A 25,934-nucleotide genomic window follows, 5' to 3' on the forward strand; every position below is an offset into this window, starting at 1 on the left:
AAAAATGATAAAATGTGAGAATGGTCTCACTGCTACAGCTAATTTCCATATAGTCATAAATTCATCCCACACAGGCAATCAGGTTTATACTGAGCCCACAAGCCTGGCTATATGACCTCCACTGCTGCTATAGTCCTTCAGCAGCAAGGTATGAGTAAAATATGGGTAAATGGTCACAGTATACTCAAATTTTCACCCACAGAAAGCTGAGGAGGAAAAAAGACTGAGGGCCAGGGCTGAAGCCATGCTGGGACAGCAGCACTAGACCAACAGGGGCATTTCTGCATAACCTGAGCATGGCACAGGGCACTCCCAGAGAGCTCTACTGGGATTCCTGTCTTCCACCAGTAATTCTGGTTGCAATCAGATCTGGTAACTGCCTAAAGAGCCTTTGGATGCATTGCTGTGCAACGCTGCTCCTGCAGGGAGGCAAAACACAGCCTTGTCCCTCAGACACTGCCCTTTGTGGCTGAGATTGCTCTGAACATCTACACGGTCTGAAGGATGCCAAGGAATGTCAAGAACTGCAAGGAAATAAAGAGTCATTTGAATTTTTTCAAAATGAGAACTGTGTTTGCAGATGGGAAGAAACCACTCCAAACTTTGTCCAAGACACACAGAGGGAAGACAGACCCCGAGAGGTCAATGTAGTGACTTGCCAAATGCTACAAGTTTCACAAGAAATTATTCCTTGTGACTGCTCCGGGGATAAGAGAAGATGTCACTTGAACTTGGTCACTGTTGCCCATCAATTTTCACCTAAGTTTTAATTTTCATCTGCAAGGTATCAGTGCAGGTGCCAGGCAAACGTGGTATCTCCTTTGTCCAAGTGGCTCACACCCGTGCCATCGCTGCCCTCACTAGGGGCCAGCTCACAGAGAAGTCCTAATTCCTGCAGCCTTCTGCTGCTCCTGAATGCTCTTCCCTGGGCTCAGGCAGCACCAATCTGGGGGAGAGGGTCTGAGCTCAGGTCTGTGCTGCCTGTAGGCTCAGCAGGCAGCTGGGCTGTCTTGGTCTGTGTCAGTGAAGAGTTACTGCTGCTCTTCTACAGGGTAGTGCAGAAGGGGTTGTATCAGGGAAGATGAACTTTTAAAATCTAAGTCAACTGTATTCTTTCAAGGCTACCCATAATTAAATTTAAAAAAAAAAAAAAAAACACACAAAAACCCAACCCATTTCAAGAATGTAATATAGCTCCCAAGTTACCTGAAAAGAAAGTGCAATCTAGTGCAGTGTGCTTTCACTTTCCCACTCTGTTCCTCTCATTTCCTTCTAATTTCTTGTGCTTCATTCTGTGTCCAGGTATTGCTGGTATCTGCTTTCTCTGTGAAAATGAAATACCAGGAGGAATTGCACTTGGTGCAACTGGTGCACGCTGAGGGGTTAATTCACCAATGGAGCAGGCTGCCCTGGGGAATCCACAAACAATGAAAGAGGAGTCAGGCGCCCAAGCCTGGCAATTTCAAAAAGGAGTTGTCATCAAAAAAAAAAAAAAAAAAAAAAAAAAGCAGCTGAAGGAAGAGCACAAGGGACTAGGAAAGACTGATCTCAAAACTCCTTTGTCCTCTTGGCTCGTGTTTCCATGCACAGGAGTGATGCGTGCCCAGGTAGGGCTGGCAGGCTGAAGAGTAGAGATTTGGAGCTTGGTTTCCATGCATCCTTGAAAAATACTTCTGCTACTGAATATGAGAGAACTTAAGGCCACCCTTCAGCAGATGCTTCCCATTGAGACCCGGGTCAGTAACTGTGCTCTGACCCTCATGAACTGATCTTTGCTGAGCCAGATGGGTTTGGGGATTTTTACAGGACTTAGATACAACCTGGCAGTCCCAGCAGTCGACTTATGTCAGCATCTGGGGATATGAGACCTGCAAGTAACAGGGCCACTGGTGAATAACTGGGCATGCACTTCCTCTGAGGCTAGAGGGAAGCAGAATGGAGATTATCAAGGACCTTGGGTGTAAGTAAACATTAGATCTAAGCGAACAGAGCAGCAATCTGATGCCCAAATTCCTTGAGACACCCAGCTCTAGGAGCTGGTCCATCTTCCTCTGGAGTTAATAGGAACTGCAAAGGGTCCTGCAAAAGCAACCTTGTGACTGATGGCACCAGAAAGACTTGGAAACATTTCAATCATGTTACAGCAGACTGTGTGTCCGCCTTTGCCTAGACTCAGAAAAAGTACAGAGGAGGTATGTACAATTTCATATTACTTCACTCTATTTGCCAGGCTAGAATAAGTAGTTTGAAAACAATTCACAAATTTGCAGTTTAAAAAGGATCCTAATCACGGTTATAGTATTTATCCTTTAAAACAACTCACTGAAAAAAACCACAAACCCTTAATTTGCAAATTTGGTACCATAAAAATAAGAGTTCTTGAGCTCACAGAATGTTGATACATTTGAGCATGTTTTTGTGAGCAAAATAATCAAGAGGTAATTCTGCTGTGGCTTGGGGCCCTATCAGTTCAAATTCCAAAGTCCTTTGGGACAGAGCCTGTCTGCCCAGATTTATGTAATAGTTCTAATGGTTAATAGTCCCCATGATGACAAATGCACCGAGATACAACCCTAAGAGAGGCTGGGCTGCAAAAAAAGAGCAGGGTCCCATTCAAACTTTTAATAAACAAACACATAAAACAACAAAATAAGAGATTTCCCCGTGGGGGTAATCCCAAGGGGAAAGAACAAATTTTCATTCTTTTGGTTCCCTGCCTGTGCTGTCTCCCTTGCATCTCTGGAAGGCATCTGCCTGAACTGGGTCTTCCAGCAGTCAGAGCTTTTTCCAGACTGTGACCTGTCCCTGTACAGCCTGCCTAAATTTATCCTTCAGTGGCCTTCAAAAGGAGCATCAAACATCTCTTCCTGCCTCCTTAAAGAGGAGGAGTGCACAGACAGGAAGGCACTCAGACAGACGGACTTTGAGGAGTCTCTCTACCACCAAGAAAGCTCCTGCCTCTTGAGTGCAGCCCCTACCATAACACAGAATCTTAAGTATGAGTCTGTGCCAGCTGGAAACACATTACAATCATCACTGCTTGTTTCTGGCCAAACACATCGTGATAAAAACTGTGACATTTGCAGTGTGATAGAGACCCATGTGTGATGGCTTATCTGCAGCTCTGATTTCTTTTCATCAGAAAAAATGATACATTCACTGCCATAATTCAGCTGACAGGCTCAGGTGTGCAAAACCTCAAATTTAAAGTTGGTTTTCCGAGGGGAAATTCCAAAACATTTTTCACTGCTACAAATTTAAAAGAAAGCAAAAATTATGGCTACTCCAAACCCATGCAAAACAAAGTAAATAGAGTAGAATATCTATATAAAATTTAATGGAAACATTTCTACTATTCCTAGTTTTTGTTCATCAGCTTGTTCAATTTATTCAGTGACCAACCTACTACTCATAATCTTGCCTACAATTTTCCAGTAAGTTTCCAAGAGAAGGCTTCTCGGAATACAAGCTTAAGTTTTATTTCTTGCTTGGAATCAGCAGAAGCCTTTTTATTATCTTCACAGTGTAGTAGAGAGAATTTAGAGAAATGATCCAGAGCTGCGCATGCATTTTTGGAAGTGGTTTGCAGCAAATCCTCTGCACCCACTTGTCACGCTAAACTACACACTCTAGACCAGGCTTGCTTTTGGCTCTTCAGTGGTTTGGGCTAGCACAGGTTTAATATGGCTTAAGATGGTAGCAGCAACAGCCAAAGGCCAATTTATGACTTGGTATCAACATTCTGGGGGAAGCCAGCTTCAGGGGGAACTCCAAAGCAATGCTCTTCTTCTGTACAACCTGCACAGTCAGATTTGTGGGAAACAAGTACAGGGCTGGGGCCCTCAGAAAACTGCAAGGAGATGATTTGCATGACTCTCTGCAACAACACTGCAGAAGATGCAAATTTAGGACAACAGAGAGCCTACATTAATTTTAGTGACTTATTTCAATGAAAAAGTAAGGAAGTAAGCATTTTTGTGGAGATGCAAACATTTGACACCAGAGGTGCATACCGGCTTCTCCTGCATTAAACAAAGTCAGTTCTGAAGTGACAATTGCCTGTTTTGTTATTCATAGGTAGGAAGAGTTCTGCACACTTTAACATGGTCCTTGATAATCCCCTGACTTTTAAGAGTTAGGTGGCAGGGGTGGTCTTTCAGACACGCCTGGCTAAACCCCATCATTTGTAGGAGGGGAGTTCAGCCCATTCCATCCTCTGCCACTGAAGTCAGTGGGATTACTGAAGTGAAGCACAGCCACCCCAAAGCTGGTGTGACGACAGTCACCTACGTGTATGTCACACAGAGGCCTGCTACGAGGAATCCATGAAGAGCATTGAGTACAAGGCTCAGGACCAAATCCAGACTTCAGCAAACTGGGAGATACTGGTTAGCCAAAACTTACCAACCCCATGTTTGAATCTGGAGCGCAACTTGCTCGCTTTATGCCTTTTAACACCGAGTTTGGGTTCAGGCGCTGTTCTGAAGAACATGTTGGTTTTGACACCTTCCTAGCCATGCACACCATCCTCCTGTAATTGCACCAGATTCTGCCTCAAAGACATCCACGTCTCATTAAAAACCCCCCTAGGGGAAAACTGTAACATAATGGTAAAGATCTCACTGCATATTAGAGAAAACTTATAAAACCCCCAGAAAGTAAAATGCTGAACACCCAATGAATACCAAGGCTGTCTCTGAAATGTAAAACTTTCCAGTAGCTTACAGTCGTAATTCCACCCTAACCGCCATTTTATTTTTATTTAAGAAACAAATGGAATTCCAAAAACTCTACCTAGAATCACTTGTTTCTGCCAAGCGGTTGTTCATGATGGCCAGAGCCCCCACCCCCGCAGAGAAACCGTTCTGTCTCGTATTGATACAGACATTCCTCGGGTAGCCGTTGGCTGTCTCGGACAGCTGCTTCTGCAAAATGGCCAGGGAGACTTTACTGGACGCTGTGAGCTCCCTCATGGAGATCATCTCCCCAGAGAGCCTCCTGCCCTCGGTGTCGCTGTCGTACTGTCCGTCAGCGTCCCTGGCAACGTTGTGGCGGCGCAGGCGGGCTCCGGGGGTGATGGCGTTGCGACGGCTGAGGCGGGTACTGGATTTATGGCACTTTGGGCAACATCTGCATTCGAATTTTTTCAACACCCAGTTCAAAATTTGTTTGATTACGATTGAGATGACATTAAAAAGGGAGTATATGCAACATACTCCCATTAATATAAACATGAAGTTCCCGAATCGGTATAATCCCTGATGCTGGTACACAGCGTTTTGGTTGCTTACCAAATCTCCAAAGCCGATGGTGCTGAAGGTGACAAAGCAGTAATACAAGGAGTCAACGTAGTTCCATCCTTCCACTGCCGTGTACATGGCGGAGGCGCAGCAGGAAAGGGCGATAGCAAAAATTCCCAGGATCAGCATCACGTGGTACACGGATGGCTTCCAGCCCACGAGGCTGCCCACCCCAGACACAGCTGGCCCCCTTCGGAAGTTGGGAGGTAGGAGACCACTCCTTCGCAGCTGTCTCTCGTAGCACGCCTTCATGATGAATGCCAGGAGGGAGATGATGCGCTCCAAGAAGAGGTTGAAGAAGAGGATGGTCCCGGCACACCCAAAAAGGCCATAAACGATGAGGAACACTTTGCCAGCCACGGTTGCTGGTGTGGTCATTCCAAAACCTACGGTGTGGAGATAAATGGGCAACGTTAATAACACAGGTTTTTGTGAGTAAGCTCGCAATATATGTACCTTAACAAGGCTCCCATCTCACTGGACAAAAGGAGTGCTAGCTCTAAGCCAGCTTAGGCCAACACGAAACTGAGTTTGGTAAAGAAGGACCAAAAGTTCAACGAGATGACCAAAACTCCAAACTGAGCAAAAAAATCCTTGCAAGACGAAAAGATTATTATCTGTATTAACAGAGCAACACCACTCAAAACTCAGGTGGAAGACTCACTGAGCCCAAACCTTTTCAAGGAGGGATGAGGTGAAGAGGCCATTTCCCTGCTCCCACATGTGTCAGCCATCACCACCTGATGGAGAGTTTAAGTTCTCTGTTCACAAGCTGTAACCCAGTGTAATGTTTGTGTTATAGGGGTCTGATTATGCCATTCCCACTGAGAAGACAGAAGTTTTCAGGTTGTATAACAGGAAAAAAACCAAAAAAAACCACCTCCCAAATATTGAATACTGTTTTAAAAATAACAGCAGTTTTAAGTCTTTTGCAAATCCCAGCTGTGACTAGCCCACCTGGTATCATCACAGAGGGAAGGAAAAGCCGTCACACCACAGAGCTGTCTGGCAGACTGGGGGCACTGGGAACTTGCAGATGGATAATTATAGCAGAGAAAAACACTGCTGCACAGTTGAACAGAAAAATCAGAGTACACAAACTCTGGGAAGATCCAGCAGCAATATTAATTCAACTCTTCTTCATATTAATTACTTATTGTAATATTACTTATTATTATAACATTACTCATACACAAAGTTTGTAACTAAGCAGTAATGCCTTGTAGCCAACAGATGGGTAAATAACAGCAAAAGGGAACTTAAATTTGCATGCAAATAAATACAGTACGTTTACTCCATGTAATTTGCTGATACCAGTTATCTTATGAAAAAGATTACATACAATTCACATCCTATCTCAAGAAGAGTCTTCTGAAGCTCAGTTCTGCAGGTATTGGCTTTTTTCTGCTATTCTTCCCTGTAAAAACACTTGGTGGCTCAGGCAAAAAACATTGACAGGATTGAGGTGACTGCTTATGTCCCATGAATAAATAACCACATCTAATCTAAATTAAAATTTTGTGAAAAATCCACATTCCAAAATTTCATTGCTGTATCGTTCCACCAAAATACCCAGCGAGTAACATATTCAAGGAGATAAATATCAACACCAGACTATATAAACAGAAGTTTGTAAAGTAAAAGCATAGAGCATAATGAAATCATTACAGAGCATAATGAAATAATTAAATCCAGTTTATTACCATGACACACCTTTATAAACAGCAACAGGAAAATATGGCCTATATATAATGAGTTGAGATTGCTGCTAGAAATCTCTTGGTCTGTTTTTGCAATGGCTGAATTTTTCTGGTTAGTTTATCTGCGCTCCCTTCCTACTTTGTTGATAGAGAATTTCCCACTGGTTGACAGAAGAATGTTAATGCTCACGACAAGTAAACTCAGACCTATCTTTTCAGTGACATGAAGATGAGTGAGGGAAGAGGTGGTCCTACTTTCACAACAGATTTGGCAGGCTCAGAAGCAGCTGTGTGCCAGCCAGTTAGCCCATACCTCAAAATCTGAGTAACCTGATCTAGTGAAAGGTGTCCCTGCCCATGTGAACAGATAACCTTTCAGATCCCTTCCAACACAAACCATTCTCTGATTTTATGATCAAAAGCATCACTGTAAAAAGAGTATTTTGTGTAAAAGTCAGTGAAAAAGTTGCCCAGTGTTACTAAAAAAAATATTACCAAACAGGTCATTACAATTTGCTTTGTGGACTCACTGTCTTCTTTCCATTTTGCAGTGTTAACAAGACCACCTTTGGGCAGACCTCACAAAGCCTGCCATGAGCTCTGGGAAGTTCTCAGTTCCTTCTCCTCTGTGGGATGGATCTGTTCTCTGGATTGGGCTGGCTGTTAGCAGGAGTCCTCTCATTTAATGATGCATATCCAAAAGTGCCTGGTCCTCAGAAGGAGCTGGGGAGCCTGTTGTGGTTGCCAGCTAGGGATACACAGCCAACTCGTTATGGAGAAGGCATCTGTTTGCCTGTGCCTTGTCAGCAAAGCACTTAAACATGTGCTTCACAGCAAGCATGTGAACATCACCATCAAAATAAATGGGTTTATTGTCACACATATGGCTAGACACATTTATTAATTAGGAAAAAAAAAAAGAGATAGCAACAGTTTGGATCAAGCTGTAAATATGCTGAAGCCTTTTACTATTTTCTGGTGATCATTCAAGTGAGGTGATGAAGTTTTATATTTTTGATGCTGTTTGTTTCATCAAGATTTTCTGAAGCAAAATGCTTCCAAAATTCAGTATGTAGCCAGGCAAGGTGAAAGGGCCCATCACAGCAATGAGAATGCTAAGAAATATATAAAACAGGCAAACAAGGAGGCTAGGCAAACACTGAATCATTTAGGTTGGAAAAGACCTTTAAGACCATTGAGTCCAACTGCTACCCCAGCACTGCCAAGCCACCACTAAAACACATCCCTTAGGTCACCAGCTGGCAGAGGGAAGCAGTCACGGGCTCTCCGTGCAGGGTCCTCCTCTGCCAGCTGTGTTTGTCCCTTGGTGTCACCCCAAGCACGAGGAGCTGGTCCTGGTATGTTCTGTACCTCATCCCCGAGCTCAGCCCCTGCCCAAGGCTAAGAACACTGTGATGCCTGGATGAAGCACACTCATCCAGAACTGCCTATGCTTCCAACCCAGTACAGGGGAAAAGCACAACAGGGCTTCGTGCTTTTCATGGCCCTGAGACATATTTCACAGGTGCCTTGGGGTTGACTTTGTATGGCTCAGATGCAATATCTTGTCTCCCTCATGCCAATTCTGCCCCGCCAGCTCAGATACAAGCTCTGTGGCAGCATTCATTTCAGCTGGTTGGTATTTCTCTTCCCCATAGAGAATGTGCAGAGATGAGCTGATAAAAACTCTCTTCAGCAGCCTCTCAAAGTTAAGTGCTGGCATTTAATGAGACCCTCATCCTGACTTGCATAACAGGTTTGTGGTTACAATTCTGCTCATCTGGAGCTTTAAATTACTTAAGCTAGGGATGGATTCAAGAGGTAGAACAGATGGACAAACTTGTGACATATGCTTCCTGTTGCTCTTGCTTTCTTTTCTTTTACCCACTTTCTTATGAATAAGAGATGGTTGATGCCAGAAGACAGAAAGGAATAGCAGCTTTAGTACTTGTGAGCTCTTCTCTCAGTCAAATTACTTTGGCAATTACCTTCTCTTACTACATTTTGAGATTAAAGGGGGTGACAATTTTGCAGTAAAAACCTATTTACTCAGAGATGCAATAAAGTTTTGGTCACCTCAAAAACTGAACACAGGGAAGTCACAGAAAACAACACAGGAAAGGGCATAATGTGTCCCTGCCTCTTTCAGCCACCTTAGTTCTTCTTATAAGCCACAGGACTTCACGCACACAGCAGGTCATCACACTGGAGCAGTAATTTGAAATCCCAGAGTGAAACAGCACTTAGATCACCAGAGCAGCATCACCTCTATATCACTACATAACCATCATGTAGTTATATTTGAGGAAATCAAAAGAAACTAAAATGGTTGAAAGTAACTTTTTAAACAAATGGTTCCTCAGAGACAAACAACAACAGAAACAACTATAACCAGAATGCTGCTTCCAGAAGGAAAGGAAGTTCTTGCAATATAAAGGCTTAGAGATGGGGGTTACAGAACACAGAGAAACAAAGAGCTACCAATTCTCATGTTGTCCTGCTTCCTGTCTTTATCACACTTGCTTTACTTCATAGCTCTCCAATAGTCCTGGTTAGTCTTGACTGACACATAAATCACATTATACACATATATAGGAACCAAACCTCCTACTCTGAATCCCATGTTTAGGTTCTGGTGCTTCCTTCCACCCTTTCCCACCTGTTAGCATTTCATCATTATTTCCCCTGAGAATCATACCTGTATATTCTACAACTGCCTCTCATTTATTCTCTAGCTCCTTACCACACAACATCCAGAAACAGTTGCCTTGGATACAGGGTCACAGCTCAGAGCTGACAAAACTGCTGCATCCAGAGCTTTTACCCAAGGAGTGGGAATACAAGAAGTCAGTTCTTCCAACTGGCTCTGCATTTCCAGACTACAAATGAAAGACTTACCTTCCCTTCAACATCTTTCTCAACCTACTTTACTAAAATACCCCACTCTGGGCTCAAACAGAAAATTATTTCAGAGCTTTTCTATTGCAAAGCCTTTAATATAGAAGTTGCTGTAAAATCCCACTTGATCTTATTTAGATTACTATCTGCAAACACCTCCTGAACAGCAGTGGTCTGTCCAGCACTGTGTGAATTAAGATCCCTTAAGCTGGACCTGTGCTATTTCTGAATAAATGAGATACAACTGCAGTTTTTAGGGCTGGCCTAACCTATATCATACACAAGCTTGCAGTGCTTGGTGACCCATCTACTGGGGCAGATATTCCATGGAGAAAATACCGAGTGACCACGCAAATAAGGACTGACTTCCATTATCATTCTCTCTACCCATTCATCCAAGAAAGAGCACCATGACAAGCCCAATGAATGTAGTCAAAAACCACCCATGTCTCTGCTGGTGCTCCTTGTTTCATCTCCACCTGTGGAACACCAGTCAGGCGTTTGAGACAACTGCTACTCAAAAGGAGACACGCTGGCAGAACAGAGCCAGGAGATGATTAACTGAACTTTAAGGAGTTTCAAATAGCTGCAGGGGACTTTTAGAGGCTTTCTAGAGCCAATTTTATTCTATTTACACACAACAGTGATCAGATTATTGGTTATCCTAAGTGCTGTGATGCCTTAGTGATCACCAGAATCAATCACCCTTGGCACTTCTCTGCTGGCCATGCTTTAAACCACAGGCTAAAAGGTCACGGCCACATATTCATTCCTCTTTGATGTATGCTGGTTTTAAAAAGAGTTAATAGAATTGTAAAGGGGGGTGAGGAGAGGAACCCAAAACCTAAGGAGAGTTGCCATGTGTGAAACAGGCAGAGCAATGTATTTAGGGTGAAGGATATGCTGGACTGAGAGGAGTAAGGGGGAGGTTTCACCTCAGGAACCTCAACTGTTGTCACCTTGATGGGGTCTAAGGCACTGGGGGTGATCCCAAAGAAACCTCAGGGAAGGAGAGAGGAATAACCTCCTCAAAGCCTGGCTGCTCATGAGCGTTTAACTTCTCCTCCTCGCAGCAGGTTTCCCAAGTGTGTTTTTCTAAGCTGACACCTTCTAGCTGAGCTGTCCAAGAAAGATCTTCAGTCTCTAGTGGGTACTCAGCAGCCTCATTTATCAGCTCAAGTGGCCTAACTTTTGTACGTTACAGTGATACATGGCCCTTAAAAAGATAAACACTGGGGCTTCAGCTTCACCACCAGCAGCAGTATTCCTGCTCTTTTCACTCAGCAGAAGTGGGCAAGCTTTTTTTCTCAGCTGTACTGCAAGTTGCCCTTTCTGTGTACAGCCTGCAAAGGAAGTGCCCATCAAAGACCAAACAAACCCCAAACCAGACCAAAAGTCCACCCTTGCTCACTATGCATGCCATTTTCCTGAAGACAAAACCCAATAAATACAGAAGGAGGTCTGCTGAAGCTGCTTTGGCACAGAACCAAGCCAAGGAAGAAGCAAAAGTGTCTCTAAAGCAGTTTTATGGTTCCCTGGCTGGAGCCAGCTGCTCTTTATACACCTTGTACAAGCAAAGGGGGACTCACTTGTGCCAAGCCATCAGTGTTGCCAGCTGAGCAGCAGCTCTGGCCCGAGGTCTTGCTAAGTAGGCTCCCCTGAAGAGGGAATACATGGGGAGAGTCACAGGCTTGAGGCTCAAAATCCTTGGCAAGCTTATGTTCAGTTTTCTGGCTATTCCTACTGTGACAGAACATGGTTTCGAATGAGGGAGAGGGAACCTCTCCTAAAAGGAGATGGTGGAGAATAAAGCGCAGAGAAGGATGAAAATCAGGAGCAGGATTAACTACAAACTACAGAGAAAAAGAAAGTCAAGACCTACAAACTGGCATTATTCTTGCTGAATTGACTGTAAAGGGATGGATGCGTTCTGTGGCACGACAATCTCCCTTCTCTATTAACATGATGTTCATAAACTTTCTTTCAATACTTAAGGTTTTATTGTTCTTATAAATAATACAATCTTCTTGTCTGCTAAACTCTTGGGGCCAGACTATGGTTTATAATCATAAAAATCAAGACTGAAATGATTTTTTTCATTTTATGCTGCCTTTCTTGGACAAACCTCCAGCAAGATGCCACTAAATCTCCTCCTGTTTTGTCAGTTATCCTGCCCCCTTGGCACAGCCAAAGCACTCTAATGGCTTGTTAAAACAAAAAGAATATGGCCTAGTGTTGCCTAAATTAGTCCTAAACCACCTCACAAAGGAGGACTTCCAGAAAAAGGAGACGAGGGCAGGATGTTCTTTCCTTTGGTGGCAGCCTGTCTCCCTGTACATTGATCTAAAGCAACCCAGAGCTGCATCCTGTGGCTGCCTCCACACCTGATGATTGCAGGGTCCTGTCTCTGGCTCATTCTCTTTTCTTATCCTAACAGCTGGGGAAAACCATTTTGCTATAATCTTCTCTGAAATGGTGGTGGTGGTAATAACAGAAAAATATATCCCACACGCTCCACAGTTGTTTGACAAAGTTGTATTACTGTGAAAAAACCCTCCCCTTTGCAGTACAGGGTGTTCACACTGTCACATTACCAGCTGCCAGGGAGGGTATCAAACCCCTGCTCATAATCCAGGCCGTGTGAAGAAGCATCTGCCTTGGCTTACTGCAGTGCCCAGAACCACCTAAAGCCCAGGGGTTTCTGCAACACCACCAGACACAGGAAACACCCCTGCATTTAGAGAACTGCTTTAAAAAATACACAGAAAACATGGTAAAAAAAGCATGGTAACCAGGAAATAGATGAAGTGTGGCTCAGTAACCATGGATATACACAATAGTGGAGCTCATGGATCCCAAGAATCACCAATTCCTTCTTGCTCTTAAGATGTGTCCAATCTCTGAAGCCATACTCTGCCACCTCCTCTGACCTTCCTACAGCCTTCATGCAGCTGATGATTCTAGGTGAATATTGTTCCAAAAGTCGATTTCTGTTGCAATCATAATTTTTCATTCTTTAAAGCTGCTTCCATTCTTATTTCCCTATGTGGTTTTGAGAATGTTCTTTGTGTGGATGATCGTGTCTCCAAGCAACACCCTAAGAGAAAAAAAGCTTATGCCCTGTCATTTCAAACATTAGCATTCACACATGCTTTTGCTGTTTATTGGAACTTGCAGTTGCATTTCAGATGTCTATGTACACCCAAGGTTGAGACTTTTTAATTTTTTTTCTGAACTCCAAGTGAAAAAGAATAATGGCATCCAAATTTCGTTATATTCTTGAGACAGTATGGCTTCTAAAGAATATTTGCACATGTACTGTTACTTCAGTGCCAGTACATCTCACATTACTGCTCCTTTCAGGCTAAGAAACAGCATTATCTAGATTTCACAAGCGATCTTGAGTCTACATCATGTTTCCCTGCATAAGAAGTCTGACAGAAGAAGATGTCACTCGTGGGCTTTCTGAGCCTTACAGATGGGAAAGGCTGTTCCATGGTTATATTGCTGGCTAATCTTTTGACTGGATTAAACAACAGACTTGTGGCATGTTTTTTCTTCTGCCACTGGCGTTTGTGTAGGTAGGTGTTCAGAGAACATCTGTTTCTTCATAGTTGCCTCTGCTATTCTGCTTTACAAAGAGTTTGGCTATAAAGATGTACCCAAGGGATAAAAAGGCCCTAAACATGAAAACATCCTTTCCACTCTTAGGCCTGTTTTTTGTTGTTTTTTTTGGTTTTTTTGGGGTTTTTTTTGTTTTTTTGTTTTTGTTTTTGGTTTTTTGTTTTTTTTTTTCAAATCTCTGTACAAACTTCCACAGTTACAATTTAATGAAAAAAACTCTGATAAACCTTTCTGGGCTTCTTAATGGTTTAAATATACCTTCATGAGTCCCTTATTTTAAAAAGTTTCAGCTGAAAGCAAAGAGCAAATTCTCAAGCATCTTTTTGCTCAGGCAGCTCTTCCAATCCATTCATGAAGGCACAAAGGCCTGATTTTAAGTTACTGTAACAGAAATAAAGGGTGACAGGACTGCTGACTAACCAGTTATTTCTCATTTTCTCCTTCTTCTTTTAACTCTTCCTTCCTTAGTATGCATTTCCCTTGACTATTTTTAAATTTAATGATACTGAACAACTCTGCCACACTACCCAGACAATTTTGAGCTTATATTTTATCTGAGATTTTCCTGGTCCTCGCAGCTCTGCCAGTAGCAGCTTTTGTAAACTAACAAATCATCATATCAAACAGCTTGTTTCTGCCTCTCTTGTGAAAATCACAACTTGGGTTTAAGACCTTTACACTGCTGTCACTCCTCCCTATTTCCATCAGGCTTAAAGCAGACCTGACTCCATGCACATTGAGCATGAGGGACACTGTTTTTTTTGTTTGACCTCAGGAGAGAAATATATTGCTACCACAATTCTCAGGCGGAGCAACAAGATGACAGAACATATAATGATGAATAACCAAAGTCATTTTATCTGGCTTTAACTGAAATTTACTGAATTAGTTCCTCACTCAGCTCTTGCATGGATACATTTCTTCTAGCTGCAGCTTCTGCCATGATTAAATTTGCCTGTGTAAGACTTGAGAATGATTGGGAAATATTTGGCCAATAATTTCTAAAGGGGAAGAAGCTGCAGTGGAACAAGCTCAGAAAGGTTAAAATCCAGCGAGGACTTGCTGTGGGGCTACAACTGTTTTCAAGGTGTTACTGCTTCTTTCATGCACTTATTATGGAATTTTAAACACGAGCACTAGCAGTGCCTCACCCACAATAAGTAATCCTGTATGTTAACATCAAACCATTCAATTTCTTATCTTATTCCACGCCAAAGCTTTAATTACTCGTAAAGGCTGCTAATGCTTTGCCTTGTCTAATGCAATTGGATTTAATTTTCATTCTACTCCTCATTTGATTTGAGAAAGATTGTACTGAAACCTTCCCAAGTCTAGGTGTACCAGCCAGGGCCATCAACAGACCCACTGAGCTCAGGGGGATGTATTTTACATGGTAATAACAAGTGCATTTGTTTTATAAACCTGGTGTGCCAATAAAGTACCTAAGGTAGGATTTCCTAAAGCTCTGCAGACTGGTCTGCTATTGACTTCAGCAGAAATAGGCTATTGAGGAGGTATTTTATTTGTCTGGATTGCTATGCAATTGCCCCTTGGATTGTAATTCTGTTTGTTACTAGAGTGTTTCTATTCACAAAAGGTTTTTATTGTCACTTCAAACATTTATTGTGCTCAGGAGGACTTTTCACATTTCAAATGTTCACCAGCATGAACCCTAATTTTTGTCCTCAAACATCTTTTCCCAAAATGCCCTGAGATATGCACTTGGTGCTGACACAAAACTGTCTCTTTTGATATAGGTAAGCAAGGCTTATTCAGATCATGGCCAAAGGCTATGCTTTCAATAATATCAAGCTGTTTCAGTCTAAAAATTACATATGAAATGTTCCGAGCTGTTTTTCTGTTGCTCTAACCCTGATGCTACTATGGCAAGAGGCAAAATTCTCTTTGACTTAACAGCTTCAAAGATAAGGTAACCCTGCATTCATTAAAATGAAGGAATGGCATTGTATTTTCCAGCACACCGCCAGCAGTAGGTAATGTTACATGAAGTTAATGGTCAACAGAACTACCCTGTAATTGTTTTCCTCTTCTCTCCACGATGAAGAGCAATTAGAGCTTGTATAAAAACAAGGCACTGTGCTGGCAAAGATGACCCCGTGGTACAAGTGAGAAAAAAATTACGACATGCTTATGATCTGTGTCAAACTGAAGACAAGGAGAGAAGGAGGCAACAAACCGAGAAAGAATTGAGGGTCAATAGCAGCATTAACACTAGGGAAAGGGGATGAGGGTGGTGAGGAGCAGAGAGAAACTGTGAAGCTTTACTTCTGACTTCTCTGGTAGTCCTTAATGTGAGGGAAAAGACTGCAAACAAATATTTGAAAGTTAATCAAGCAAACAAATCACCAGTAGAGAAGGGCATACTAACCAAAGGAAGGCAGGAGAAGCTGGAGAAGCTCAGGCAGCAGTAGATAAGCACTATGAGAAGGAAAGGGGGAATATCCCCAGGAGAACAAAGTGGGGGAAGGCTCCAGGGACTGGCAGGGCTCCATGGGAACACAAGCCATAGAGTTTAAAGCAGGATTTGGCTTTATGAGCCTGCAGCAAACAGGGCAGCTGATAAGCCCAGTAATTATGATCCCTCACAGCTATCACAGGCACCATCACTGGCTCACAGGGAGGTTGCTTGGTTATAGAGACGGACTGGCTGGAGCCACACATGGATGGAGAGCTGTCAAAGGGGTGCTTTGGCACACCAGAGTCTGATCTGCAGCTTACAAGCTCCTGTAAATGCATAGGGAACTAAAATGGAGGTATCTGCAGGACTGTCACCGAAGACCAAATGGAATGCTCTGCTAAGCAGGAGGTACATGCTCACTAAGCAGACATTGCTCCTTCAATGACCCAAGCTAGAGGGACCCTGAAGGCTGCAAAAAGGGAGAATCCATGATTACAAACTCCAGCTGGTCTTTGTTTTGAACCTGAACCAGCACCTACTAAATCAGTATAAAATCTTCCCTAACTTCTGAGATGCTGGACCATACCTCATGTAACACTGGGCAAAATTTGGTTTTTGGATGACTGCTCTGTGAAGCTGTGGTGCTTGACAATTAATTTTGAGACCCCATATTTTAGTGCTCCAGCTGAGCACCTCAAACTCCACAGCCATGGCAAAAACAAGGGCAATTTGTTTGTCCTTGACTTCTCCATTAGTTACTGATTTAATGTTTTGAAACATTTAGCTAAGGGTTAATAGTAAAGAAACATTTGAAACGTTTAGATTAACTAATCTGAACTGAAATGCTCTGTAGAGATCATTCAGTTTAGATGGCCAAAGCACAGTGAAAGCTTAATTTTCTGTGGCTGGCATAACCCTACAGGGGCAGGCAAACCCCAAGAAGCATTGAAATTAAAGTAATATTTTTCACTTTTTTTAAAATTTTATTTTAGAAAGGGTTGTATTTCAAGTATTTGGGTTTCTCCCTCCTGCCTTCTAGAATAAAACCACAACAAATGTAGGATCAAAATTATTTAATCATGACCCTTCAGTGGGGACTCCTCAAGTCACCTGTGTAATTACATGGATGTATTCCAAGTAAAGATTTATGTTGCTGCTCTCAACTACAAGAAAGCAGGCTTTGATTTAGATTACTTTTCTGCTCAGAGCACCCAACCTATGCCCACACACTTAGGAAATTCCTATCAGTGGCACCCAAAGAAGTTAATACTCCCATGCAGCTATGGCAAGCAGAAAGCATTGCTATGGTGACAGTACTTCATCTGAGGAAAATCACTGTAGGATCAGAACTCTCCACAGAAATATGCTGACCAGTGACCTGCTGCCCTCTGAGCCTCCTGCTCTCTGTTCTTCATTGAGATTACCCGAGTGAGAAAATAACTCTCAGAAATCCAGCGGCACATTGACCAAAGCATGGCATGCACCGACGGAATCAGATCTGCCGCAAACACCCTCTCGTTCTGCCTGCAGATTGGGTACAAGATGGCAAAGACAAATAACCTGACACTGCAGCTTAATAACACTGCTGGCTCTTCCAGCTGCTTTCTCATTCAGTTTTGTTTGATTATTTCTTAACTTTAAGAAGGTCAAATCTGGAGGCTCCTCCTCCCTAATCTAAAACCTCTGCAGAAGCTGCCTGCGCAAGCCCCAGAGAACTGCAGACCCCTGAGGAGGTAATAACACTGCTGCTCACCCTGCTTTGGCTGTCACCTTTTGGTTGGGCTGGCCCCATAGACAGCGATGCTGCCTTCAGGGAGAGCAGAGAGCCAGAACCTCCCGTGGCTGCAGCTCTAACTCACATCCTGGAATACAACAATGAAGAAGATGGGACAAATATACTTGCCCCTTAAATCTTCAGACCATCTTGGTTATTTGTGGGATTTCTCAGCAAATTATCCTCTGTAGCGCCTGCTCTCACAGGCTCACCCCCTGGCAGCACAGTCCAACATCTCACTTGTGCTTACTGAGCTGTCCAAATGTGGTTTGCACATCACTTCCATTAAATTACCACCTCCAAAACATCTGGACCAACAGATATTCTCACAAGACTACGATACAGAGCCAGAAGGTATTTTAGAAGTGAGTGGTTATGGTGCTTAGGCTGTGGAGCACAAGTAGAAATGCTGTGCTGGGTATGCTGGTCCCTGCAGAGGAGCCACAGAGAAGAAGGTCTAAGCCAGCTGACATTCCAAGCAAGGAGAAAACAGCTGCCAGAGCCAGTGAGACGGCAGAAAACACAGAATGCTGTGTCTCTAAAGAGCAGAGGATGCCCCCATCCCTTTGGGTGGAGTTGTCAGTCCACAGGAATATTGAGTAATTTAACAGGATACCTTAGGGATAAGGCAAGTATGAATAGTCCTGCTCACTCCTACACACTGTGTCCCCAACACCTGTAACCTCTGCACAGCTGTACAGAGAGAAGATCTCTGCTTCTTTTCTTCCCAGGGGCACTTCTCAAGCACACATACCCCAGACATGTTCCATCCCAAAATCATCTGCCCACAGTAAATGTGCTATAAAAATATTTTATTGAAAAAATCACTTTTATATATCGAAGTACTTAACTTGACCTCATTTTTTAATGCCTGGAATGGATTTCTATAAATCAATTCTATCACTTGATTTTTGAAACATGTACTTACACATAAGAAGCTTTGAATCCGTTTAAATGGGTCTATGTTTCAAAATGTTTTACTATACATGCACCTAAGATTTATTCTAACCCTTACGAGAGGAAAAAAAATCTGGGTACAAAGTGTAGACTCACAGACTGAGTCAGAAATCCAGATCTTCAGGCATTCCAGAGTTGCCTGGCAGAATAAATCCCTGCTACCAGAATACAGGGAAAACTAGGACTGATTATACCTGCATCTGTAACATTTTACCAGGGAGAAATTAGGTCTGAGTTATACTTTTGCTTTCAGTCCTTAACGAAGTGCTGGGTACTTTGGTGGTACTGGTGGTTTGCATTTGGGGAGGGAAGGAAAAAACTGAAATGAAAACCAAAGTCTACAGTCAGCTAGACCAAAGAATCAAGAATAAATTTCACCTAGCTGCTCCTTAAAGAAATCAGAATAATAATAATTGCCTAGAAACCCAGTGCCTTTTGGAGTGCAAAATAATGACTGAATAGATGGTGTAGTTCGACAGCAAGCAATCAGAAGCTAGACTGAAGGATTTTCTTACATAGCTCTGAAAATCCAGATGTCTCTAATGAAAACAGACTCAACATTTCATTATTCAAGCACAAACAATACAGTAATAAAAACTAAATGCCCAGAGTGCTATCAAGAGGGTGTTTTATGGACTGCAAGCCACACACACTTTGTGGGCTATTCAGGAAAATGCTTTAAAATTAGAATTTCAACTCTCATTTTTTAAAGACCCCATTAACATGTTTCTCACCCAGACTATTTGGTTGTGCCCCTGAGGATTTTGGGAAGTGCAGAACTGCAGCCAAGGAGGCACCTGAGAGAAGGGAGCTGCTTGGCTCTGCAAAGGGCTTGCTCAAGGAGCGTGGATGGAACAGTTCTCTCCCAGCCTGGCTACTCCAAACCCTTGTGTTCACAGAAGGACGAAGAACTGGAGTCTTTCTCAGCTCAGCTCACACAAACTCCAGGACTTGCAGCCCTGTGCCTGGATGACTGTATTTCAAGGCCTACATGTGAAAGATTTAGTAGTTCTATTAAAACTGTTGAGAACAGAGCGAGGGCTTGAAAAGACACAGCGAGATACCTGCGAGTTGGAATCCTCTGCAGATGAGAAGCCGAGTAACCTGAGGGTGATTTACCCTCGAGAGACATTGAGTACACTTGCTGTTTGTTAAGCAGTGAGTAAGGAAGCTTTCCACCACCTCGCTAGGGTGGTGGTGTGTTTAGCCGGAGTAATAAAGTTGCTTTGACACACGTAACTGATGAAGCTGTGGAGGAAGGAAAGCTGTTTTGACTCTGCACGTCTGGTAGTTCTTGGCAAGGCTGGGTGAAAACAGCATTCTTCTCAATTAAGCGTGACACGAAAGCAAATCAAATTGCTCAGAGCCAGGATAACGTGGAGTGTGAGCTGACAGGGGAATCAAAGGTAGTCCAGGTGGGCAGGTACACAGATGAACTGGCTGGGAGGGGAAAAAACTGGACCTTGAAAGAATGGCTTTGGAACTGCTCACCCAGGGGACATCTCGCTGCCCTGCCATTTGGTTTCTCCTGTGCTGGGACCACGAGCCGGAGAGCTTTGTGCACGTTTGACTAGGAGCACAGTGTTGTGTTTTAGTGGAACAACTAGTTAATTCATTGGGTTTTCTCACTTTTGCTGGGCGGAACTGCCAAAAATAACCAAATACAACCGTGTGGTGGAAGAAACCCTGCTGCAGCTGAGCTCTTCGTGGGCTTTGCCTCTACGAGCTGCAGCAGCTTGAAGAGGCACACGAAGAGAAGCACTGAGGAGGGGGCAGCAGCTCCTCTTCATCTGCAGGAGCTGTACATGCGGCTGGTGAAAGCCATGCCCGCATGGAGCGCAGCAGCCTCGGGATGCTGGGACTCCGGCAGACACTGCTCCCGCCAGGCTGGGCAGTCTGGCACCCCCAGCACAGCAGCTCTGCCACGGCCTTTGCTGTGCCCACAGGCACAACTCAGCCTGCATCTCCTCACTCAGGGCAAAGCCTTGCTCTACAGCTCTCTGAACTCGCACCAAGTACCCTAGGCAATCCAGGAGTAAGCACTGCCAGGCAGCATTCCAAGAGAAGGTGCGACTTGGGGAACACTTGTCAGAATCCAACCTTTGTTGCACATCACAAAATAACCCTGTCTTCAGCCCCCACCTCGCATGTGAGATGTGACATTACTGACTCTAAGGAGAAAGCACTCGGCTGGTGCTACAGGAATACCACAAACACAACTCCTGGCTCGGCCATTTACACCTCAAGACCCAGCAAAATCCCCTGCTGAGCGCCTCAGTTCCTCCGCCCAGGTACAAATAACTACAGGCGGGACAAGAAGTGGAGATGCAAACAAATGCAAAGTAAGAGGAAACATTTTACATTTCAATAGCCTCAAAGAGGAGAAGCCAGAGTTGTCAGGAAAGCAATGTGTTTACACATTACCTGAAGATTTCTGTTTCTCACAGCAGGTGTAATGAAAGAATGGGTTTGTTAAAACATTGGCTTTTTGGTTCACTCATTCTGATCAGTCAAAATCATCTCTTTAAAATATACGTTACTGGGATGAAGAAAGCTTAATGCTTAATTAAAACGGTGTTTTAATGACCGGGCTACCAAATGTAATTGCAAAGCAAAAGTTAACTGGATTTTTCAATGCAAAAAGCAAGAATACCTGACAACACTGCTGTACTCACCATCACGACCCCATTATACGGATTAGTCATTATTGATAAAACATTTTCCATACCTAATGAATGTAAACGCAATGACGAGCTGTGAGTTTCTTCCTCTACAATAAATGGAAAACACGACATTTATGCTCAGAGGGCACCTGGCTTCTTAAAGAACTTAAAAGCTGACAGAGTTAAGACCGCTAAGCTCTGGTATTCAGGGGCAGGGTTTCTCAAGCAATAGTCCAAGAGCAGTAGATAGCCACAGAGTTAAAAAGAAAAAAAAAATCCTCCCACCATAACTCATCCTTTGCTTTACAAAGTGCTGCTCTTCCTAAACATCTATGGGATAGGAAAACCTGCAGCCGGCTGCAGCGATACACTGAGAACGCTGTATTGCGCTACGGCTGGAAGACGCGACTTCGCGTGCCTTGCGTCTTTAAACACATACACATGCTAACTTTGCCAGCAGTGAAAGCCGGTACCAAGTTGAGCGGCCAGGCACGGCGAGAGCCTCCTGTCTCTCGTTCAGCATCTCCATCAGCCCGCTACCGCCGGCCCCCGCGCCGCCTCTCCCGGTACCGAGCCATTCGCCCGGCGGGCGCGTCCCGGCGCAGGCAGCGCTACACGGGCAGCCGCCAGCCCCGTTCGCTCCCTCGGGCCGGCACAACGAAGAAGCCCAGCCGCCGGCAGCAGAAGTTTGCTGGGGAGGGACGGGACTCCCGCAGCCGCGACGGCCGGCGCTCCTGCGAACCCGCGGGAGCCGGAGCGCTGCGGGGCGGGAGCAGCGCCGGTCCCCCGTTCCGTGCAGCGGGATAGGGGGCACTGGGGGGACCGCGGGACCGCGACCCCCGGGACGGGAGGTCAGCGGGGACAGAGCGACCCGGACGCGCCGCGAAGCCCCTGTTGCCACAGCAACGCGGCGGCGCCTCTCCCCAAACTTTGGTCGCTATAACGACGGGGCCGGGGCCGCGGCATGCCCCGGACGGGCGCGTCCGCTCCGCGGGGCCGTCGGGGCGGCTCTCACCTATGGTGGAGACGACGGTGCCCACGAAGTAGAAGGCGCCGGGGAAGTCCCAGCGGGGCCGCAGGGCGTCGACGCGGATGCCCGCGGCCATGGCCGCCTCGTAGCTCCGCAGGAAGGCGCGCAGCTCCGGCAGGCTGATGTTGAAGATGCGGCTGAAGTTGTGGAGGGTCCGGTTCCAGCGGAGCTGCGCCGCCGCCTCCGACGGGCTCTCGAGGGCCGAGAAGACGGTGGCGCCGGCGCTCAGGTACGCCGCGATGAGGGCGGCCAGCAGCAGGAACCGCCCGTTGTCCTCGTTGAGGGGCGCCAGGCGCCGCCGGCGGCAGGAGCCCACCGCCCCCCGCGGGGGCATCATCCGGTGCGCGGCGCGGCGGGCGCGGCGGGCGGCGGGCGGCCCCCGGCGGGGGGCGCGGGCATGGGGCGGCGCTGCGCGGAGCCCGGCGCGGCGGCGGCGGCGGCTTCGCTGCAGGGGCCGCGGCTCTGAGTCATCCCCCGGCGGGGCTGCCCGCCCGCCTGGCGACGGCGGCGCCCCGGGGCCGTTGGCCTCGCCCGCCCGCCCTCGGCCCCGGGGCCGCGGGCTGCTGCGGCGCGGGCTGCGCGGCGCGCACCGGCCGGCTCGCTCTGGCCATGCGGGGCGGCGGCGGCCCCGCCGCGGGGGAGACGCCGCGGGGAGGCGGAGGCGGAGGCTCCGCGCGGCGCCCGGTCGACGGCGGGCGGAGGGCGGGAGCGTGCGGCGCGTCCCCCGGGGAGCCGCATCCCCGGCGGGGAGGCTCCCGCAGCCCCGCTGCCGCCGCCCGCCCGGGCCGGGCCGCTGGAGCCGCCGCTGCCGCGCCCCCGGGGGGCCGCCGCGCCCGGCCCCGGGGAGGGATGGGGCGGGACGGGGCGGCCCTGCCCTGCCACGCTCTGCCCTGCCCTGCCCTGCCCGCCGCTCCCCGCTTCTCCCCGCTTCTCCGCTCCCGCCGCGGCACCGGCCGGGCACGGGGGACGCGGCGGACGCGGTGGTGCCTCGCCATGTGTGGGATGCGCGGGGGTGGTTTGGCTTCGAAAGCTTTCCTGTACGCCCGGTGCCAAGAGGGTGTTTTTGAGCGAGTTGGCGGTGGTCGGTGAAGCGCTAATTACTTAATTTCAGCCATTTCTAGATGAACGAATCGTTGTTTCTGATGTGACTCCACAGAGGTAGACCCAAGAAAATGATACATTTTGGGTTCGGTGCCAAATGCCCATTTAATCTTAGCTAGCGTCTGAAAAGTGATTTTTTCCCCCCAAGATGTTGGATTCTGTCTTTGCTGTTTGCCTTGGAACAAACACTGTAGCCTTTCTTATCTGTTATGCTGCAGTAAGAACTGCAGTCCTTTCCTGGGAGATTTGAAGTAAATAATTACATTCGTATTTTTTAGATAGCATGAGAATTCTCACTGATAAAGTGTTGCAAAGAGGATGGGAATGATGCCAGTCCTGCAAACATATGTGTAGGGGTTGATAACACGTGTAGGAAAGATCTGGGCTTGGAGGAGGAAATGCTCCCCACAATTTACAGTTGCCAGTGTCAGTCTCACTGGTATGAGAGCATGAGAGCTTGTGCCTTGGTTTATGTTTTTGTTTTTTTTAGCCTAGGATATATATATATATATATATATATATATATATATATATATATATATATATATATATATTTGTCTTCAGGAAAATATTTGCTGCCTCTTGCTAGCTACATGCAAAGGGCTATTTGCCATCACTTAGAACCTCTCCATAGCCTCACACATCTATATCTTATTTTGGAGCTGAGAGATTTTGCTTTGCCATGAGATTTCACATTATTGGCAGTTATCTCTTGGCCACCACATCCATAGCAGGAGGACTTCCTCCCTTTCTAACAGACTGTTTATATTTGTCAGGTGAAGAAAACGGCTTGGGTTTACACCTATGCTTCCTAGGAACATGTCTAATCAAATATCATGTTTTGATAGCCACTAATATGTCTAAACTTCGGGGTTTTGCCATTATTGCTTTTGTGCTAAAGCATTTTGTTCAGTAGGGGTGAAAGTGTCCTGAAGTATTAAAGATTTCCAATCTCCTTTTGTGCTCAAGGCAACCAATACCGCATGCAACCCTTAAGGAAAAAAGTGTCTCCTATTTCAAAGTGTCAGTTGTGTCCCATCATAAATACTAAAACTGAATAAAATTTTTAAAAAAATTAAACCAATAAATCACTAACCCAATAGCTGGGGAAAGCAATAGCAGACCTCAAGGACACAAGAAGCAGAAAAACATTGGGAGAGTATACCAGACCTGATCAAAAGACCGTTGAAATGAGTGGAAAGTCTCCCATGGATGGTCAAGGGCTTAATAGGTCAGAAATGGGCCATTTAGTACCAATGACTATAGTTGGAAGTAATTTCCACTGTGCTGATCCAGGAATGATTACATGCAATCCACTGTGTCAGATGATGTAAAACTAAGCTCATTTACCCAAATTTGCAGGAATTTTGTTGCTGCAGATGGATATCACTAGATTCCTGGTGCTTTTGTGTTTGCAGGGGAAGTTTTTTGGGTTTTTTTTGGGTTTTGCTTTTGTTTGTTTGTTTTGTTTTGTTTTACTTTGTTTTGGTTGGTTGGTTGGTTGCTTTTGTTGCTTTTTTTCACTTTCCTGTTGGGAACATTATAAAATGAGGGTTCAGTTCTCTGGAGTCCGCAGCAATTTCATCTACTGTGAGAAGCCCCTGATGTTTTTAGTGAGAAGCCAGTTAGCAAAGTTTGAGTAACTCATACCTCACCATGCCTTGCCTCATCCCCTTTTGGGGGATGGTTTCTCCTAGATGGGGAGTGAAAAATTGGCCATTTTCTTGGGTGACAGGACAGTTACCAAGCAGTAGAAGCTGGCTGGCTCTGGAGTCTATGCTGGCCTCTCTGGAGATGTCCTGCCTGGGAAAGGATGATGCTGGTGGGATGCTGATTAGCTTGAGGAATCACGTCATGGATATGAAAGCCTACCAGTAACTTTCCATGAAGAAAAAAACTCAGCTGAAGCAGCAAGGGACGTGGTTTAGCTGCTTCAGCATGGACAAGATTGTATTTCCAGCATCACCGAATCATGGTTTCTAAGAATTCGAGCTGTTGACAGATTTTCAAAATGTTTTGACAACTCATTTCGCTAAGATTTTTTTACTTGGAGTCTTGAAAATTTGTCACCATTTTGCAGAAATACTTAAAGGTTTTTTTTTGGTTATAAAGCTAGGGGGAAAATGTGGGGTTTTTTTTCATTAAAGTCCCACTGAAAATGTTTGGTCCATTCAAAAGTAACTGGCACCCGGAAAAACTCCATTAGCTACATAAAAAAATCTTCCAGAGCTGTGGCTTAAAGGAAGGTCATGGTTTTGGTTGCTCTGATCCAGAAATGAGAGTTTGAGGAAACATCCTGAAGCTGCTGCTGTGCCCCTGCTTGGGTAACATTCATAAAGGCTCTCATATGGTTAAATGAAGAATGTTTTTCTAAATTTCCTTGAACAATTGAATGAAATCTTGGAGGATTTGGTGAAAACATCGCTGTCTTTAAAACTGTTTGCCTAGAATTTTTTTAAAAGCTGATG

General features: G+C 45.2%; 1 protein-coding gene across 1 annotated transcript; it reads right to left on the minus strand.

Annotated features, from left to right (window-relative positions):
• Nucleotides 1-599: 599 nt before the first annotated feature.
• Nucleotides 600-22,918, minus strand: KCNK12 (potassium two pore domain channel subfamily K member 12). The gene is made up of 2 exons (XM_038133480.1): nt 22,351-22,918; nt 600-5,686 (listed from the first exon to the last, which is right to left on the minus strand). The coding sequence occupies exons 1-2, from the start codon at nt 22,700-22,702 to the stop codon at nt 4,791-4,793; spliced, it is 1,248 nt and encodes a 415-aa protein (XP_037989408.1). The 5' UTR covers nt 22,703-22,918; the 3' UTR covers nt 600-4,790.
• Nucleotides 22,919-25,934: the final 3,016 nt, after the last annotated feature.

The sequence above is a fragment of the Motacilla alba genome, chromosome 3 (genome assembly GCF_015832195.1).
Source record: "Motacilla alba alba isolate MOTALB_02 chromosome 3, Motacilla_alba_V1.0_pri, whole genome shotgun sequence".
Taxonomy (NCBI): Eukaryota; Metazoa; Chordata; class Aves; order Passeriformes; family Motacillidae; genus Motacilla; species Motacilla alba.

Excerpts from the sequence above, each read along its gene's own strand:
- KCNK12 (XM_038133480.1), bottom strand. The coding sequence starts at position 22,702 with ATGATGCCCCCGCGGGGGGCGGTGGGCTCCTGCCGCCGGCGGCGCCTG. Across the intron at positions 5,687-22,350 it reads CACCGTCGTCTCCACCATAG|GTTTTGGAATGACCACACCA; the intron begins GTGAGAGCCGCC and ends TCCACACCGTAG.